Source organism: Talaromyces atroroseus (genome assembly GCF_001907595.1).
Source record: "Talaromyces atroroseus strain IBT 11181 chromosome Unknown scaffold_10, whole genome shotgun sequence".
NCBI lineage: Eukaryota > Fungi > Ascomycota > Eurotiomycetes > Eurotiales > Trichocomaceae > Talaromyces > Talaromyces atroroseus.
The window spans coordinates 595,983-614,750 of NW_017971442.1; the positions used below are offsets into that span (position 1 = coordinate 595,983).

An 18,768-nucleotide genomic window follows, 5' to 3' on the forward strand; every position below is an offset into this window, starting at 1 on the left:
AACAAACACGGCAGGAGCCGCCGCCGGCGGGCGCTCCTTCTTGATTGGCTGCGGCCGTCGCTGGGCTGCCCCCGTGATTCGTGAATGTCAACAAACTTCTATTATTGTCGATACTGCATTGCTGCTCCTGCTTTGCAATGCAGCATTGATTGACAGCCAGCCAGCAGCCTCGACCTTATTGTTAGCAAGCATTGCTCTTCCTCCTGCCTCTCCTCCTCCTCCTTTGTTGATGTTTACCCACTCGCTTCCTCTTTTTCTCTTCCTCAGGCTCATCCATCTTCCTTCTGCACCGGCATCTTTTATTGACCTCCATTCTATTCTTTTTTTTCTCTACGCGTCCCATCTACCAACACATGGCTCATCTTGTCTAAAGTCACCTTTGCTCCCCTAGACTGCGAAGTCTTGTTGTTGGTGGAACGACCAAGCTGTCCATATTTGTTATTACGCGATAAACATCAATCAATTGTCCCGCCATCTACACAACATCGTATCCATTACCACTCCAACAATGGATGCAAGGGTATGTGGAATGTTTTTTGATACTTTGATGCGCTCATTGCTTTGGATTCCTCTGCATGTTGCTGTCCTTTTCTCCTATCCTTGCTCTGTCTTGGTGAAGCAAACAAGGGGTGGTCCATGTTCAACTGGTTATACATGCTAGGATCTTGCTAACCATACACGTCGACTCAACAGCCTCAACGGATTCGCGTCCGTGGTGACGAGAACGCGCCGATCGGTATCTTTCCTACCAAGACTATCCATCAACGCAACAAGTCCACTCCTGCTCTGTCGACCGCCCTTCAGAACGGAGGGCTTAGAAATGCTGCCAAACGCACAGCTTTTGGTGACGTGAGCAATATAAGCAACCCTGTGCGGGCTAGCAAAGATGACAGCCACGTCACTGGCAAGAACATCCCCCTCGCAAAGCCTAGCATATCTGCTCAGGAGAAGAAGAACCTTTCGCAACGTGCACAGCGTCCTGCGTCTGTTATGGGAAGCAAAACTATCTCGAACAATACTGGCATCCGAAATGGTGACAATGTTGAGAAACAGCCACTGGGAGATTCTCACAACGCAGGCAACACCCGCAAATTACTTACCAAACGCAGCAACGTCGTCTTCAGAAATCATCTCTCAGTTGTAACTGAGGTAAAACCCACCGTCGCCGCATCAACAGCGCCTCTTGTCGATGACTCTGAACGATTCAACCTTATCGAAAAACCGTCCACCACAGTCTCCGAGAAACATGCCACGAAGCAGGGCATAGACTCGATTACACAGCGTGAAACCCTGAGAGTTCCCTCTGAGGCTACGGAAGAAGTTATCAGTGGCGAACACGTTTCCTCTTATGTCGAGTTCAGCGTCCCGGGTGAGAAGGAGTCCATGGATAAAGTCAAGCCAAAAGAAAAAGATGAGCAGCTTCAAGATCCACCAAAACGGGCCCTGCTAGAGAATACAACTTCAGAGCATCCAGAAGAGACGCGTAAGTCCGGAAACTACGGTCCACGCGATTCTCTTGGCCGCACCGATCACGGGGCTGCACCATCGGAGCCAGAGGAATACTGGGACGACGATGAAGATTATAACGACGAGGATGACGGTTATGTAACAGCACGGTCCTATCGATCTCGAAGTGAAAACACAACTGGGGGAGCAGCGACTGTCCTCTTCCCAAAATACAACCAGAAAGCAAGGCGAGAGATTGCTTTGGCCAAGCAGTTGGTTGAATCGTCACGCACTTCTGAAGATATAGAGGACGAACTGTGGGACACCAGTCTGGTTGCGGAGTACGGTGATGAGATTTTTCAGTACATGCGAGAAATGGAGGTACGTATCATTAGCTTTCAACGTACTTGATCAAAACGTTGTTGCTGACTTGATATCTCAGATCAAGATGCTACCAAATGCCCACTACATGGAAAACCAGGCAGAAATCCAATGGTCCATGCGTTCGGTTCTGATCGACTGGCTCGTACAAGTCCACCACCGGTTTTCGTTGCTGCCAGAAACATTGTTTCTTTCAGTCAATTACATCGATCGCTTCCTGTCTTGCAAAATCGTCTCACTGGGAAAACTTCAATTGGTTGGCGCAACTGCCATTTTCATCGCCGCTAAATATGAGGAAATCAACTGCCCTTCCATCCAGGAGATCGTGTATATGGTCGACCACGGTTATACCGCCGATGAAATCTTGAAGGCGGAACGATTCATGCTCAGCATGCTACAGTTCGAGTTAGGATGGCCTGGACCAATGAGTTTCCTGCGACGGATTAGCAAAGCCGATGATTACGATCTAGATACACGGACCTTAGCCAAGTATTTCCTGGAGGTGACTATTATGGACGAGCGCTTTGTTGGCAGCCCGCCAAGTTTCACTTCTGCAGGCGCCCACTGTCTTGCTCGCATGATGCTATACAAGGGCGATTGGGTGAGTAAACACATGCAAGTCTTCCCTTTGATCTTAATACTGATTTTCGTTAGTCATACGCTCATGTGTATTACTCAAATTACACATATGCGCAATTGTATCCACTTCTACTCATTGTTCTCGAATGTTGCGAGAATCCATCAAAACACCACAACGCTATTTACGAAAAATATTCGGACCGTCGATTCAAGAGGTCTTCCTTGTTCGTCGAAGCTGAAATGGCCAAAGGCTTCTCCCTCCCCGAAACCTCTAAAGAGAGCAGTCGTTTCGCCTAGCTGTGTGCAACGACGGTATGATATGATTCACGTCAAAAGAGCTGCATGGGACTTTCAGTCAGTTTGCCGTTTATCATGCTACCCGAAGCTGACTTAGCTTCGAAGAGGCCATACTCTTCCATCGAAAGGCATTGGTATATAGTTTGCATAGCTTGAAGTTAGATGCCTCATGAACCCCTTCGAGAAGAAGGGGGAAAAGTCCCATTTGGTGCGCACCGATTGGCGATCTTTGTTTTGGAGCTACTTTCATTTGCATCGTCACCAGCAACAGCTCTAGAACCTTCGTTGATAGAGGACTGCTCTTTACTTTTCTCTTTTTCCTTTTCGATTCATCAGACACTGCTTTCCATTCTAAACGACCACATTGGCGCATTACGGCTTGGCGCATAAATAATTCACCGGAAACAAGGGCATGGGGTTCATACAGGCGTTTTAAAGCTTTCATTGCACATCATCATTCCATTAATGACAAGGCGGAGAGAGGATGGTTTAGTACTTATCTCGTTTTCTTTTTTATTCTCTTTTTTAATGGTCTTTTATTTTATTGACGGAGTATTATCAAGGTATTGGAACTTAGGGGCATAATCTTTTTATCTGTTTTTTCCTTACGCGCTGTTTAGAAGCGGACTAACATTCATTCTTTTCTTTCGTCTATGCTACTAGATACCATTCTATTTCCCTTCTGCTTGTTTCTCTTTGTACAAGCTTCTCTTTCTTATTGTATCTGCTTCGCCGTTCGTATTGAAACTGGTTATCAATTTCAATTCAATGACTTAAACTTAATTGCGCAATTCATCATTCGTCTAAACATCGAAACCCCTCTTTCGAGGTCAAGATTAGGATCTATATGTGTGATCTATGTGGTAGCACTAATACCTAATCATATATAAGTCATCGATGCGGTGTAATTACTGATCCAACCCGTTAAGCTCAACCAATTTGGTCACTAGTCCAATGACCTTTGACTCATGAGATTCCTCCTGTACACCCTCAGCAGATGAAGTGGGAGAGGAAGAGCCCGGATTATCAATCCTCGCTGCCAAAACATCATCAAGCATCATCCGCAAGCGCGAGACCAGGACGCCAATTCGCGCCCAGCCACGGAGATGTAGCCATCCATCCACGATTAGACCGCGTCCCATGGTATCTAGGTCTATGGGACCGGCGAATAGCAGCAGGGAATAGGCGTTGAATGCTGGTGGTGCAGATATTGATTAGTATGTTAGTGCCTCAAACAAAAGGGGGAAAGGAAAAAAAAAAAAAGGGAAACATACGAGTTAATTCACGAATGAAAACTTTACTTGTTTCCATTTTCGAGAAATAGCTGACATAAGCCGCATTGGCATAGTTTTGAACGGTGAATAGGTTTGAGCTGGGGTGTATAAAGACTCGACCGTTTTCACGGTTGAAGTATTTGATTGTCCGGGCGTCTGGGTCGAGTTCAATGGTACCTGCCATGGATGCTGCGAACTTTTTGTCGGGGAAGCTGATTTGAGCTATTTGAGGATTGAAGGCGCCTGCTATTAACGCTTGGAGAAGGGCGGTGTTGTTTGTGTTGCGATCCCAGCGATTACTGTTGTTCTCTTTGTAATCTATGGGCAAGATGCCGGCATCTTTTAGTGACGTAAGGAGTTGTGCGCGATTAGAGGATATTTCTCGAAGGGTCTGATGGGATAGGAAGTTTTCAGAACACCATGCATTGCTTTGCCAGTATCCCGCTGACCTGGATCTTTCGGACCATTGCTGATATGCTGCGAGATCCGTCAGCAGGTCACCGCTTCCACCGCGTGAGAAAGATGCCCGTGCAGCAGCAGCTTCTTCCCGTTTTTCGCGAGGCGATACAAAGGGGCTTCTTGCAATGAGGATGGCGGCTATGGTCACACATGCGTCTACGCAGCTGAAGATCGAGCCGTACACCATCAGTTTTGCACAGCGTAGATCTGCTGGAATCATTGACATGTGACGTCCAAGGGCCGTAAGCTTGTGATTATCCAAAGCACCGATGCTATGCAATAGGCTCAGGGCGCCTTCAACAGCCAATGTCTCCGGAGGCGTGAGAGTCTTGGCAAGGAAGTCAGAGGCATCTTGAATGCTATTCATGGCCACAACAGAAAGGCACAATTGTTCCAAAGGAACGCGGCGGATCTCAGGGTCAGGTCGCGGTGACATGTTGGTTTCTACATTGCGTGTGTACAATTTGTAGCATTTTCCGGCCTTGACACGGCCAGCTCGTCCACGGCGCTGTTTACAGGCGGCTTGTGACGCCCACACTTCTTGTAATTTCACCACGTTATCCTTAGTATCGAAGCTGGTCTCCTTCACACGACCTGAGTCAATCACGGCGACGATGTCGTCAATGGTTATGGATGTTTCAGCCACGTTGGTGGCTGCAATGACCTTCCGTTTCCCTTTGGGAGGCGAATTGAATACGCGCTTCTGTTCTGCCGGTAAAAGAGAGGCATGAAGCGGCAATGCATGCAGGTTTGGAATCGTCCTTATAGCGCTGAGACACCTCTCGATTTCCAAGGTACCCGGTAGGAATATCAGAATTCCACCTGCGTCGTCCCCGAGCTGCGAATCTATGTATCGAACAGTTGAAGCGATCAAGTCGTAGTTGATACCAATCCCGAGGCTTCGGAGAGACTTCCCTATATTTAAGTCCTTCGTCAAGTCCCCTTCATCAAATTCAGAAGACATAGACGTTCCGGCGCCGAAACCAGTTTCACGCAGAATATCATCAACATAATAATCATCAACTGGAAATGTGCGTCCAGGTATATTCACGCGGCCAACACGAGAAGGTCCACCAAAATATTGCATGAAAATATCGGCATCTAGAGTAGCACTCATAAGGATAACCTTCAAGTCTTTACGACGGTTTAAAATATCTCGTAAAAGAGCAAGAAGAAAGTCGGTGTCAAGACTTCTCTCGTGAACTTCGTCCACCACGACGTGAGTGATATCAGAAAGTGAAGCTGCGATATCATTGCCTGACTCAGGCGCTGTTTGGAGTCTACGAAGTAAGACACCAGTTGTCATGAAGGTAATTTTGGTCCTGCCAGATTTGACCTTTGAGTCACCTCGAATACTATAGCCAACTTCATCTCCAACAGAAGAACATCTCTCATCGCTGACACGATCTGCCAGTCCAAGAGCAGATATTCTTCGTGGTTGTGTGCAGACGATGTTTGCTACATTCCCCAAGTCTCGTCTCAGTAAATCATCCAGCACAAATTGTACTGATTGCGTACTTTTGCCACTACCAGTTTCACCTGATATAATCGTGACTTGGTACGAATTGACACATTGAATAATGGCCTCTTGCATTGCCCAAGCAGGCAAGGACTGCCGTTGCCTGTTCATTTCGATTTGGGCCGGCATCTTCTGCTTTGACTCCCAGTCCTGGCGCAAAGCGACACCTGATTGTGAGCTGAGTTGCGATCTAGAGCGTTTCGGATTTCTACCTGCTGATCTGACGGGTAGCTGTGACGCAGTTGTTTGGCCTTCGACGGGTGTGCTGGACGAAGCAGATATATCTCGCAACGGACCAGGATTTTCCATTACCTCGGGGAGATTTGTCTCTAACCAGTCTACCAGGCTAAATATCATTGGCGCTCCTGTTAGGTTTTCCAAGGCATACTGCACAGCCTGGCGAATGGTGCTTAGCCGAATATAAGCCGGAAGATCATCCGCAAGGACCCAAATCACTGGAGGGTGACTCGGGTATGAACTCGACGGCCTTTGAAATCGAAATGAAACAGGCTTTTCTAGATTGGAAACATCTCCTTTGATCTCGCATATAGCTTTAGAAATTTTCTTGTATCGATCCCCGAAAATAGCCTCTAACGTGACTACTTCCTCGGCCCAGGCGTCCTCATGTTCAAATTCCTCTGGCGGAGAATAATGTTGTAAATGTTGAGTAAGGACATCTTGCAGCCTCTCGGCAGCCTTTTCTTCGTTTCCACCTTCTTTATCGAGGGTAATTGCACATATATCGGAGGGATAACCTGCCGCAGCAAGACGTTTGATTTTAGACTCTCGTACAAGGTCACCGCTAGCTAAAGTAATACCGGCAGTGTAACCTTCCGGCAGACTCCAGCGTGGTAAGTCATCTTCTGGTACGTATAATAAAAGCCATTCTAGCGCTTCTTCACGGTCCTTGCACTCCGCAACAGCTTCTTCAACATGACTGCGGCGGAAACCCACTCGAGAAAGATCATCAACGATTGCCCTACGCTGCGCGTCTGGTATACGCACACCGTATGGATTCCATACCGCTTTTCCTCGTAGGAGCTCTTCGATATCACGTCGTATCTTGGTTCCGAGTTCAACTTTCGGAGCTTGTGACCAGTATCTCCCAGTCTTCTTGTCACCCAAAACAACGGAGCCTAGACCACCAGTCTCTTTCAGTTTTGCCTGCGCTTTTTCGCGCTCCGTTTTCTTCTTCTCCATCTCGACTGCTGCAGCATCGCGTTGCTGCTTGGCTAGGAATGGATCGGCTTCGTACATCCACGCCTTGTTTTCGGCAATTGCTTCGCTTTTCATTGTAGGGAAGTCTTCCTTCCATAGCTTCCTATAGTCCGGGGGCAACATCAACTGCATGTTTCTCATACTGCAAACGCGGAATAGCGCATAGGTAGCCGCGAAATGCCTGGCTTCTAGAGCGGTAGGCCGGGGTGCGAGAGCTTTGTGAGCCGGCGGTACTTGCATCGGCGGTAGTATGACCTTTTCCCTCGTCTTTGGGTCTGTTCTGCTCAAAATTACAGTTGAGACAAAACCACTTGGGGTTTTGTTCTGCTGTGTATTAGCGTTCAATGTTTTCAAGGAAAGGAAAAAACCAATCGTTCAGTTGGTCCATACCATTGTGTACTCAGGTTTCTCCCACTTCTGCTTCTGGCAATGCTCCGAGAGCAAATTCACAGGCAGTTTGCCCGTCCATGATGCACCACCAATCACCTGCTTTACCGTAGGCTTTTTCGCCTCTCCTTCTGTTTGTTGTGTGCTTGTGTTCTGCGAGGACTTTTCTGCGGCAGCTTTTGCCTGCTTCGTCCCCGGTTTTGGTCCTCCTCCACGGGCACCACCCTTGGATTTTGGAGCCATTATGTAGCAAAGAAAATGCTACACCAGAGGACACCCGTGGAGAGGTCTGAACGCAGCTTCTGCCCGCTCAGATCTCAACAATGCGAAGGTTGAGTGAAATCATCTAAGTTATCCTTCTTCACTTCCCCGGAGCAAGGCCTTGTCCCGCACTAGACCTGATCTGGAATGACATCGTTCTCCGGATCCACTCGCAGATCTCAGTCAGTCTTCGTTGTATATACTCACTCATCGCCATATCATCCTATGCACATTGCCATATTCTTGGCTCCTATGGCCATGGCGCACAGTTCAGCATCTCGAGTTCCAACGTCTGATTTACCTGTGAGCCCAAACGCTACTGGAACAGGAACAGAAGCTCCTCCAGGAACAATGGGAAAGCGAAATGCGTGTAATATCTGCCATAAGAATGCGTCGGTTGCATGGCCGGGTCTAACACAGATTTCTAGTCGCCGAGCTAATGGCCCCTAAGAGCAAAAAGCCGAAACCCGCTGTGACTCCAAAAGAGACTGGAGATGCTACTAACAAGAAAACTCTCTTCTCCAACCCCCGAGATGCCCTGGGGTCTTACATCGAGCGGCCAGAATCCTACCCCTCGTCGGTAGTGGTCTACTACAACGACGACTTCGTCGCGATTCACGATCTATACCCTAAATCGTCACTGCATCTACTCTTACTTCCCCGCGACCCGTCCAAGTTCTACGAGCACCCGTTTGATGCCTTTGAGGATGTCGAATTTCTGCACAAGGTCCAGAATGAGGTGAAAAAGCTACGTGCATTAGCGGCTCGCGAATTACAAAGACGATATGGGAAATACTCGTCGCAGGAAAGTGCACGCCGAGAAGCCATGGAACAAGATCCGCCGGTTGATGAATTACCCCCAGGGAGAGACTGGGAGAAAGAGATCATGACGGGGATTCATGCACATCCTTCCATGAACCATTTACACATCCATGTCATGTCTGTTGACCGGTATAGTGATCGGTTAAAACACCGTAAACATTATAATAGTTTTGCAACGCCATTCTTTGTTGAGATTGACGACTTCCCGTTGGCCCAGGATGACAAACGGCGTCATCCGGGTAGAGAGGGTTATTTGAAAGAGGATTTTAAGTGCTGGCGATGTTCACGCAACTTTGGGAACAAGTTCCAGGAGCTCAAAAAGCATTTAGAGAAAGAATACGAAGCATGGAAAAGGTTGTAGATTACTGAATTGAATTATTGTATTTTCTAGTCGCTTTTAGCATGCCTATGTTCGTTGGAAAGATTCTTCATTCTGGTTGAACGACGCAATCGAACTTTTGACTTTCTATGGTAATACATGGTAGTCAAAAGATGGTTTTCTCTGTATAATATAATACAAATTTCTGAAGGTAATTCCGCCTCGCGTTTTGCACAGGATAGTGTCTCATTTCCAGCGACGATCCGAGCAACCCGTGGGGTTAAGATTGTATAATAGTACATCATCGATGTGAGCATTTATTATGCAGCCGAAAGGCAATCGAGCCGCCAAAGCTGCTGCCAATGACACCGACAAAGATGAACTAAGAGCGAGACTTGGAACGTGCGCCCTTGACTTTACGCGCCTCGGGCTTTTGGATATGGTGGGCGGGGATCCAGTCAGAGTTGTAGGTGGTAGCGGAGCTGACAGTAGTAGCCTCAGGGGTGGCAGCGTCCAAGTCTGTCTTCTTGGCAGTGACAGTGGATTTCTTGGTGTCTCTGCCACGTCGCTTCTGAGGGAAGTATGGCGCAATCCAGACGGTGTAGAAGAAGTAGAAGATTCCAGCGAAAAAGGCGAGGATGAAGAAGTAAAGGAAGATGCTAAGGCAGATTAGTATTCGCACGAAACACAACCAGAAGATGGAACACTTACATCTGAGGATCAAAGATGCTGGTTTCTGGTTCAACCACGCTGACAGTTCCGTTGAAAGCCTGAACAGTGAAGAACTGAGTGACGTTCTTGCTAAGAACCGAGATAAGGCTAAGTCGGAGATCCTGAGGATGCATATCAGTCGTGAGACTGTAAGGCAGGACCTGCTTCTCGCCCGCTGGCACCTGGACTCCATAAGTGACCGCCGAAAGATTGCGAACAATTTGGAAGGGCTCGGTCAGAGTCGAAAGACTTCCTGCAACGAAGTTTACTGTAACAGGAGCATCCTCGTCATTGGTGACTGTCAGCAAAGCTTGCGAAACTTCGCCGTTGACGAGCTTGATGCCAAAGACCTCCGATGAAGGGAAGGAAGCGTCAATGGTGACGGCCAGAGCTTTGGCGGAAGGAGCCTCATCGCCTGCGGGAGATTCCTAGGACACCGGAGATCTAAAGTCAGCCACGAGTGCATGGGCGTTGACATTCTCCCCACGGGCAGAACCTACTGCTGCGAGACCTCCTGTGAAGATGGCCTGGAGCGAGAAGAGCGCAAGAGATAGGAGAGCGAAGCGACCCATGGTGTCAACGGCAAGTCTGCAAGAGCGCAGACAGGACCAGAGGAATGAGAGACGGGGGGAAACAGGTACGGAAGATAAACAAAAGACGAGACAACAACTGAGGTGCAAGAATATGAGGTCTTGGTTGGGGTCACGCCTTTTCTCTCCACGTATGCCTCTTTGGCGCCAGGCCGCTCGGCGCTGATTGGCTGGCTGGCTGCTCCAACCGCCGAGCCGCTTTTTCACTTTTCCACAGAACTTGGCTTGACCGCCTTCCCCGTTTGCACAAGGACGCGCCAGACCCAAAGGAGAAAAAATGTCAAGCCTCTGATCGGAGCAGTAACTGGATCTCAACTCCTTCAATTCACCCCAAAACGCTCTCTGCGCTTGATTTGACCTCAAATGTACGCTTCTTGCAGCTCCCAATTAGGATCCGGAACTTGCTGAAACTGATTCTGACAGCCTACGCAGTCTTTTGCTCCCGCATACCCTGTCCTGCGATTATTGGCGCCCGGGCCTTCCTCTATCAACTGCAGCTATCAAGTTCGCTCGCCAAAATGATATCGGGCATACACGCACAAGCGCTTTTTAAGCGCTATGAGCAATTGAAGCTCATCGAATTAAGCAAAAATGATCTTATTGAAGTATGATTCCCCTGTGGATTCCTGTACATCCCCAGCGGTCGGTGGCAACTTGAGACTAACGTGAAGCTACGTGGATTAGGATTTATTGCGACGAGTGAGCGAACTCGAAGACGCTTATCATCAGACTAAAATCGAACATGAGCGCGAGATACGTTTCAACCGAGACATACAGCTGCATGAAATTGAACTGATGGAGCAGATTAAACGGATCAAGAAGATAATGGTAAGTATCAGACCTCGCAACCCCCCCTAAAAGGGTTTCTGTTTTTAACGAGTCACCTCAAAAAAAAATCAAAAGGACCGTGAGCCCTTCGTTATTGTGCTTCTGGACGGCGATAAAACCTTGTTTCTTGATCAGTATATTCGTGCTGGTGAGCAAGGTGGTAAAGACGCTGCGAATAGGCTGGCCGCCGACATGGACGAATACATTTCGGAAAACTTACCCAATGTCGCCTCACCAAAGACGGTTGTTCATATTTATGCAAATTTGAAAGCCCTGGGTAATATGTATCATCAGGCCGGCATAATCGATAAGCCATCAGCGATAGATGATTTCGTGCGAGGCTTTAATGAGAGCGGCTTGCTCTTTGATTTTATCGATGTCGGACAAGGCAAAAATACTGCAGACGATAAGATTACAGGTATTTATCCCGATGCAAAAAGAGAAAGGAAGAAAGAAAAAAAAAACAATTATCGTGGGCGCGTAAGCTGACTATGAGGGTAGAAACACTGAAGCTTAATTTATATAGCTGCCACTGTCATCAGATCTTCTTAGGATGCTCTCATGACAACAGTTATACCCGACTTTTGCAAGAGACGATGGAAGATATTGAACTTACAGGTCGGATATCTCTGATTGAAGGCATCCCTTTCGACAAGGAGCTGGATAATATAAAGGACACTTTCCGCATTACCCGGTTTTCAGATGTCTTCCGCGGCACTAAGATATCGGCAAGCCCAATCACATCGGCGAAGACACCAGTTAAGAATGCGATGCTCTCGCCCCATCCGCGATCTGCCTCGTTGACACGCACATCCACCAACACCTCGACTAGCTCTGCCACTCCGACGTCTTGGTCATCCTGGGCTTCGATAACTGCATCTAATCCTGGCGATGTGGCTCTGCAAGCCTTGAAGCCTGCTAACACCTCAGTGGCTCCAAAAACGCCTGTCGTGGAACGAAATAAGCTTGGCCAGAGAATCGATCGCATGGACTTTAAAAGCATCTCCAAGGAGGAGTTAAGCCGCATCAAGAAGATGAAACTCTGCAATCTCTTCTATCTACTTGGAGAATGTCCAAATACGAATTGCTATCACGATCATGATTACAAACTTTCGAAAGAGGAAAAAGACGTTCTGCGCGCTGTCGCTCGTATGACACCATGCCACTTTGGAATGACATGCGATGACCCCAAATGCATCTACGGACATCGTTGCCCGCAGAGCGAGGTTGGTAAGAAAGAATGCCACTGGGGTAGCAGCTGTCGCTTTGAACCTGCACAGCATGGAATTGACCTTGCAATTGTGAAAGTCACCAAGATTTAAGCAATTCTTCGTGTTTTTTGAACCCCCTTTTGTGTGCTTCCTTTACTTGTTTTTTTTTTATATCTTGATTTGCTTTTAATCTTTTCTTCTTTATTTTCAAAATGGATGGGATTCGAGTTCAACACTGCGGCGTCATCTGGCTCGCTGCGTTCGGTACTATGGGCGCAAAAAGGACTGGGATGGGCTTTCTAATTTGGAAGTGCTGGCATATTCCTTTTCTACATTCTGTATTTTCTCAGGTATTACTCATGTATTAAATGATTCGAATCTTTTTCGGTATTTTGTTCAGGTGAGAGTTGCGACGGTGTGCAGTCAAGGGAAAAAAAGAAACAACACCAGACGTCCACCTCGATTACGTTGAAACACTGACATTAGGACTTAAACTAATATGTACATCGTCTTAACCAAAAACTGTTTTTAACTTTCTCAAGATAAAGTTTCGTTATTCATTAATTGTAGTGCCAAATAGAGCAAACCTCCTTTCCCAGCCGAGGCAGTGCTGGTTATGTTCAGGTCCCAAAACAACACCGTTGCTATCACTATCATCGCCATCACCAAGAATAGCTTTCCTCTGACAAGTGCATCTGACGCCATATTCTTTGACGCAGCATGTAAAAGGGCGCTGAGATGGACCCTTTTGCTGCCCATCTCTCATCCCTGCGTTCTTATATTCTTCCAGGTCTCCCCATAAAACGCATAGCTTTTCTTTGAGCCGGTTTAAGATGCTTCTGTTTTCCCGTAAGCTTTATACAAATTGTCAGTATTTAGAAAATTTGAAATGAGAACGTGGAATACTCACTTTACAGCATCAAGTTTGAGCAAGAACTCGGCTTCGGCTCCACTAACAAACAGCTTTATGCGATCCCGGGCTTGACCAGGCGCAGCCTTGTCGTCCTCCACGAGGAGGCAGAAACGCCATTCCCATCTGATCCCAGCCGTGTGCGGGTTGATATCATCTCCATCTTCATTTTCGGATGATGACGACGACGACGACGATGGAGCAGAGTATCGGCGAGGTCTGTACGGAACCGCGAAATCAGCAATGTCAGGCGGGAAGAAATCGACAACCCGGACGACAGTGCGATACTTCACATTCTGGAAGGGAAGCCGATATTGAATATTGCCTGGGAGGGATATGTTGTGGCTCTCGTTTGCCAGGATTTCAGAGAGCTTCCGGCACGCTCTTGACGGATCCTTTGCTTGGACTTGGAAGATGTCAGCAGTCAGCAGATGCAGATCAAAAAGAACCGGGGGGGAGGTGCATACTGTGAGGATTGGGCCCCTTTGCAGAAATCACCGCGATGGGAATCTCCGTCTGGCCCTCTTCCTTCCGCTGCTGCCTCTGCCGTTGCTCTTGCTGCTTTTTCTGGCGCAGCTGCTCCTTCCGCCTTTTCTTCGCATTCTTCTTGGGAACGCCGTCTTCTTCTCCAAAGTCTTCGGCGACCTTGCGCTTGTTCATTCTATTCTGCCGCCAATATTCTCGCTTTCGCTTCTTGAGGTCGGCAAAACGAGGTTCGTCATCATCTTCGTCGAGGATTCGGATACCTAGCTTGTGGGGGAACTTCTTGTCGGTGTGCATAACTCCCTCCATTATGCCATTCATCTTGTCTGTTTTCACACGCACATTGCTCAGGGCAACATAGGAATCTTCGCGGACGTTCTCTTTCGCATACGTAGAATGCGGATCCCACAGTGTTACCTGCACCGTCATCCGTCCCATGGGCCCCTCCCAAGTCCTTTTCTCGCGGGTGTTGCGAGTCATAAACCCGAATTCATCGCCAAAAGTGCCCCCATCTCCATCTGCATCATCGTCTGACTTGTCTCGATAGTCAAAAAGTGACTTGTTCACAGTATAATCAGTGACGTATAAATGAACCCTGTCATCCTGATACCACGTCTTCACTACATGCACGGTGAGATCGACAAAAGTGTCCATCGAGAGGTTTTTGATCAAAGAAAACCTATCTCTCTTCTTAGCTACGGCAGTGTTCTGTTGCTTGGCGCCTATGGGATCCGTTGAAGGTTCTGTGCGATGCCTTTCTACCGGAGTTGACGAAGTATTGGATCTGGAACGGGCGAGAGTATCTAGAAGCCAATTCGCATATGTTGTTTCTTCAAGATTGAGGGCACTTGACCCAGGGCTACATGCTGGAATTGCCAAGGACGCCCGCTCTTCAGGTTGCCGGAAGACTGCCCATGCGACATTGTCTGTATTTGAGGCAATGCCCAGCAAGGATCCCTGATACGGTCGAACCTTTCAATCGGATTAGCAGGCGTGAAAAAAAAATATGGTATACCCTAACCGGTAGTACTTACCCTTAGTCGACGTAAGAGAATCACGTCATTTACTCTCAGGTCAGGTAAACGATGCTCGTTATTGTTGAAATATTTGATCTTTAACCCTGTCCATGATTGATTTCCCTTGCCATAGTCCGCATCTTTGATTGTAAATGTCACAACAAAAGAGGTGCCGCCTGTCTTGCTCTTTGAAAGACAATCTACCACAACTCCAATCAAATTATGATGTCCCTGGGTGGATTTGGCTGTGTCGACGCTGACAAAGCGCGGTGGTATGGCTGCAGGCATGGTCTCAAATCCGTGTTATTTGGGTTAATTTGACACACTACAAACCAGCGTGTGGTCTAATTTCAGTGCGAGAATGGCCATGCACCCAGTCACGCCATGAATGTTGGATAATGTACAAGTTATATTCGGGCGCGTCTCGTCGTATACAATGGGATTTATATCGAATCGAATGAGGCTTAGCGTGTAGCTAGCTGCTTGCGGAATAACTGTGGCGCCGAATTGCCGGCCGGGCTTGGCCCGTGCGCGATTTTGTAGCCTTACGGCCTTGCTGCCTTGCTGCCTTGCTGTGCGACTGATACAGGGTACGTGCTACGTTCTGTGCATTGCTCGGGCTGTCCCAGCAAGACCATCGCCTGTGCCAAGTGTGGCTCTAGATTGCCTTGTCATACGCTGCTTTGTGTCCATTTTGTTAGTTTATATAGCAGCAGCTTGCAATGCAGAAGACAGGACTTACTAGAAGCAGCGCCAATGGCGCTTATTCAGCGGACGCGCGCGGCAACGGAGGCAAACTCTTGGCAAAAACAAAAACCAAAAACCAGAGCAACCGCTGGAAAAGAAAGCGTCAACATCTCCTTCCCCTCTCTTTCTCGTCTCGCCCAGTCGCCCCTCTACTTCAACCCAGGACAACCACGTCTCTGCACCGCTGCTTTGGCACAACCACCCTGAAAATCGGGCTTGCAGACTCTGCATTTTCATTTAATACTTTTCTTTTGCCTCCTACTCCTTCCCTCAGGCTCTACACTCTATCTACCCCACTCTCACACACACAACAATAAACCGGCAAACCCGTGCATTCACCATGGCGGACCGTTACATCCCAGAGCATCGCCGGACGCAGTTCAAGGCCAAGAACCAGTTCAAACCCGATGAGCTCCGTCGTCGCCGTGAAGAGCAGCAGGTTGAGATCCGAAAGCAAAAACGAGAGGAAAATCTTGCCAAGCGACGAGGCATTCAAACCAGTGATGGCGGCATCATTGGTGGCCAAGTCGGCGTTGACAGCGACGAAGAAGAAGGTGGTACTATTGAAGGCGAGGTTAGTCACGGCATTCACCCTTTTGTTGTCCCAACTTGTGCCGTCTGTTGGCCCACCGGAAAATACTTGGGATCTTCATCGCTAGCCGGTCGCTGTTAGTGCTTGTTGTCGTTGCTGTATAACGTATACGGCTTACAGCACCTATCATGCGCGAATGGCTGATGATTTATTTTTATTTCTATTTTTCTCTCACATTACAAATGGCTAACAGAAATTTTTTTATTAGCTGAACGTTGAACTCCCAGAGATGGTCAAAGGTGTCTTTTCAGAGCAGATTGATGAACAGATCCAAGCCACCACCAAATTTAGGAAGTTGCTTTCGAAGGAACGCAACCCTCCTATTGAGCGCGTTATTGAGACTGGCGTCGTGTCTCGCTTTGTCGAATTTCTACGCTCCCCTCACACCTTGGTCCAGTTTGAGGCTGCCTGGGCCCTAACAAATATTGCATCGGGCTCTGCTCAGCAGACTCAGGTTGTTATTGAAGCCGGTGCTGTCCCTATCTTTGTTGAGCTCCTTAGCAGTCCCGAACCCGATGTGCGCGAACAAGCTGTCTGGGCTCTGGGTAACATCGCTGGTGACAGTCCTCAATGCCGTGACTATGTTCTCTCTGCCGGTGCCCTTCGTCCTCTTTTGACCCTTATCAACGACGGTCGCAAGATGAGCATGCTACGCAACGCTACCTGGACCCTGAGCAACTTTTGCCGCGGCAAAACCCCACAACCAGATTGGAATACTGTATGTGTCTACGAAGTCCCGAGTCGTATCATCATACATAATCAAAAGCTAAAACTAACACTGGTATTAGATTTCCCCGGCGCTTCCTGTTCTTTCGAAATTAATTTACATGCTTGATGATGAAGTTCTTATTGATGCGTGCTGGGCTATTTCCTATTTGTCTGACGGGTCTAACGACAAGATCCAAGCTGTCATTGAAGCCGGAATTCCGCGTCGCCTAGTGGAGCTCCTTACCCATGCTTCGACTTCTGTCCAGACCCCTGCTCTGCGATCGGTAGGCAACATTGTCACCGGTGATGACGTTCAAACCCAAGTCATTATCAACTGCGGTGCTCTACCTGCATTGCTCTCTCTCCTTGGATCTACCAAGGATGGAATTCGCAAAGAAGCCTGCTGGACAATCTCTAACATCACTGCCGGCAACTCCGTGCAAATCCAAGCTGTTGTTGACGCAAACATCATTCCACCACTCATCAACCTCCTTTCCAACGGCGACTTCAAGACTCGCAAAGAAGCGTGCTGGGCTATCTCTAATGCTACTTCGGGCGGTCTACAGAAACCAGATCAAATCCGCTACCTGGTTTCCCAAGGCTGCATCAAGCCTTTGTGCGATCTCCTTGCGTGCCCCGACAACAAGATCATTCAAGTCGCTCTTGACGGCCTAGAGAATATTCTCAAGGTCGGTGAAATGGACAAGGAGGCCACACAGACTGGTGAGGGCAACCTCAACCGCTATGCTCTTTTCATTGAAGAAGCCGGTGGTATGGAGAAGATTCACGAGTGCCAGAACAACGCCAATGAGGAGATTTACATGAAGGCCTATAACATCATTGAGAAGTATTTCTCTGATGAAGACGAGGCTGGTGGTGATATCGATGAAATTGCTCCTCAGCAAACACAAGCCGGATTCGCTCTCGGTACCAACCAGCAGCAACCTGGCGGCTTCACCTTCGCCAATGGCGGTGGCGACTCAATGGACATGTAAAGATTATAAGATTTTCAGAAAGTCTTTTCTGTGATGTTATATTTTTCGTCCACCAACCTCCCGTTGGGCAATTCAGGAGGCGCTCTACTAAGCGGATGCTAGATTGCTGTCGCTGCAGCGAGGAGTCAACTCAACACGAGAGAACTGGGATCTCCTTTTTGCTACCTCCGAAGATGGATACTGAATCCAACTTCTACCAGGAAATCTAATTATTCTAGTCAAGCAACATTTACCATCCACCCATCAAGTCCCCCTTTGGCGTTCGGGTCCAAATAACTACTCCCTAGGCCTCTGCTTATTTTTGATTGGTTTTTTCATTCGTGTCCTTTCTTCTATATTTTCTTCCTTATTCCTCATCATTTCTCAATGGATCCCTTTGTCTTTAACGATGGTTTAATGTTAGCACGATAAATAAGATACACAATCATGTAACCCCACGCATTTCTAGAAGTTAAATTATTATTATTCTCTGATGTCGCATCGAAATATCGTATGATAGGCATATTTCTGTCTTTTTTTTGTTCTTCAATTGGAACTTTCATTTCCTCCTTTTAGTTCATATTTTTTGCCCTCCAGTCAAATCTTCCATAAACTTCAATAACTCAAAGACATTTTTGAGACAGAACCACAATTCCTGGTTTAGAAGATGCCCTTCCCCACTACAAAAAAGCAAAGCAAAGCAAAGAAAACATGACTCTTTTTATGATATTCGGATGTAGTTGTTCGGTTTTCAATGAAAACATAAATCTTATGCCCATTCTGCTTTCTTCCCCTATCTCGTAAATTACCTAGGTGTAATACTTGGGGACATGTTCGCTGTGACGTAATTATTTCCCATATAGGTTGGTCTAGGTTGAGTAGGTGTATTGTTCGTACATAGATGCAAGATACAATGAGTGGTATTTCTGAAATTGAATTATCATTATACATAGAAGAGAAAGGGAAAGAAATAGCAAGACCTCAGTTTCTAGTACCGGCATATGAAGAAAAGATCGCAAGGGGAGAAAAAAAAAAG

At 47.5% G+C, this 18,768-nt stretch overlaps 7 protein-coding genes across 7 annotated transcripts; 4 read left to right on the forward strand and 3 right to left on the reverse strand.

Moving 5' to 3' along the window:
• Positions 1 to 508: 508 nt before the first annotated feature.
• UA08_07005 (hypothetical protein) lies at positions 509 to 2,703 on the forward strand (the record flags this gene model as incomplete). Its single annotated transcript, XM_020261898.1, has 4 exons — positions 509 to 520; positions 694 to 1,827; positions 1,889 to 2,428; positions 2,482 to 2,703. The coding sequence occupies 4 exons, from the start codon at positions 509 to 511 to the stop codon at positions 2,701 to 2,703; spliced, it is 1,908 nt and encodes a 635-aa protein (XP_020117939.1).
• Positions 2,704 to 3,611: 908 nt separating this feature from the next.
• UA08_07006 (hypothetical protein) lies at positions 3,612 to 7,803 on the reverse strand (the record flags this gene model as incomplete). The annotated part of the gene is made up of 3 exons (XM_020261899.1): positions 3,612 to 3,898; positions 3,978 to 7,497; positions 7,564 to 7,803. The coding sequence occupies 3 exons, from the start codon at positions 7,801 to 7,803 to the stop codon at positions 3,612 to 3,614; spliced, it is 4,047 nt and encodes a 1,348-aa protein (XP_020117940.1).
• Positions 7,804 to 8,260: 457 nt separating this feature from the next.
• UA08_07007 (hypothetical protein) lies at positions 8,261 to 9,004 on the forward strand (the record flags this gene model as incomplete). The annotated part of the gene is made up of 2 exons (XM_020261900.1): positions 8,261 to 8,772; positions 8,812 to 9,004. 2 exons carry the CDS (start codon positions 8,261 to 8,263, stop codon positions 9,002 to 9,004), a joined length of 705 nt encoding a protein of 234 aa, XP_020117877.1.
• A 340-nt stretch (positions 9,005 to 9,344) lies between these two features.
• Positions 9,345 to 10,245, reverse strand: UA08_07008 (hypothetical protein; the record flags this gene model as incomplete). Its single annotated transcript, XM_020261901.1, has 3 exons — positions 9,345 to 9,621; positions 9,674 to 10,101; positions 10,174 to 10,245. 3 exons carry the CDS (start codon positions 10,243 to 10,245, stop codon positions 9,345 to 9,347), a joined length of 777 nt encoding a protein of 258 aa, XP_020117878.1.
• A 536-nt stretch (positions 10,246 to 10,781) lies between these two features.
• Positions 10,782 to 12,413, forward strand: UA08_07009 (hypothetical protein; the record flags this gene model as incomplete). The annotated part of the gene is made up of 4 exons (XM_020261903.1): positions 10,782 to 10,868; positions 10,948 to 11,091; positions 11,167 to 11,509; positions 11,644 to 12,413. 4 exons carry the CDS (start codon positions 10,782 to 10,784, stop codon positions 12,411 to 12,413), a joined length of 1,344 nt encoding a protein of 447 aa, XP_020117696.1.
• A 442-nt stretch (positions 12,414 to 12,855) lies between these two features.
• Positions 12,856 to 14,999, reverse strand: UA08_07010 (hypothetical protein; the record flags this gene model as incomplete). Its single annotated transcript, XM_020261904.1, has 4 exons — positions 12,856 to 13,156; positions 13,213 to 13,618; positions 13,680 to 14,667; positions 14,730 to 14,999. The coding sequence occupies 4 exons, from the start codon at positions 14,997 to 14,999 to the stop codon at positions 12,856 to 12,858; spliced, it is 1,965 nt and encodes a 654-aa protein (XP_020117695.1).
• Positions 15,000 to 15,798: 799 nt separating this feature from the next.
• On the forward strand, positions 15,799 to 17,753 carry UA08_07011 (Importin subunit alpha-1; the record flags this gene model as incomplete). The annotated part of the gene is made up of 3 exons (XM_020261905.1): positions 15,799 to 16,032; positions 16,259 to 16,768; positions 16,839 to 17,753. 3 exons carry the CDS (start codon positions 15,799 to 15,801, stop codon positions 17,751 to 17,753), a joined length of 1,659 nt encoding a protein of 552 aa, XP_020117694.1.
• Positions 17,754 to 18,768: the final 1,015 nt, after the last annotated feature.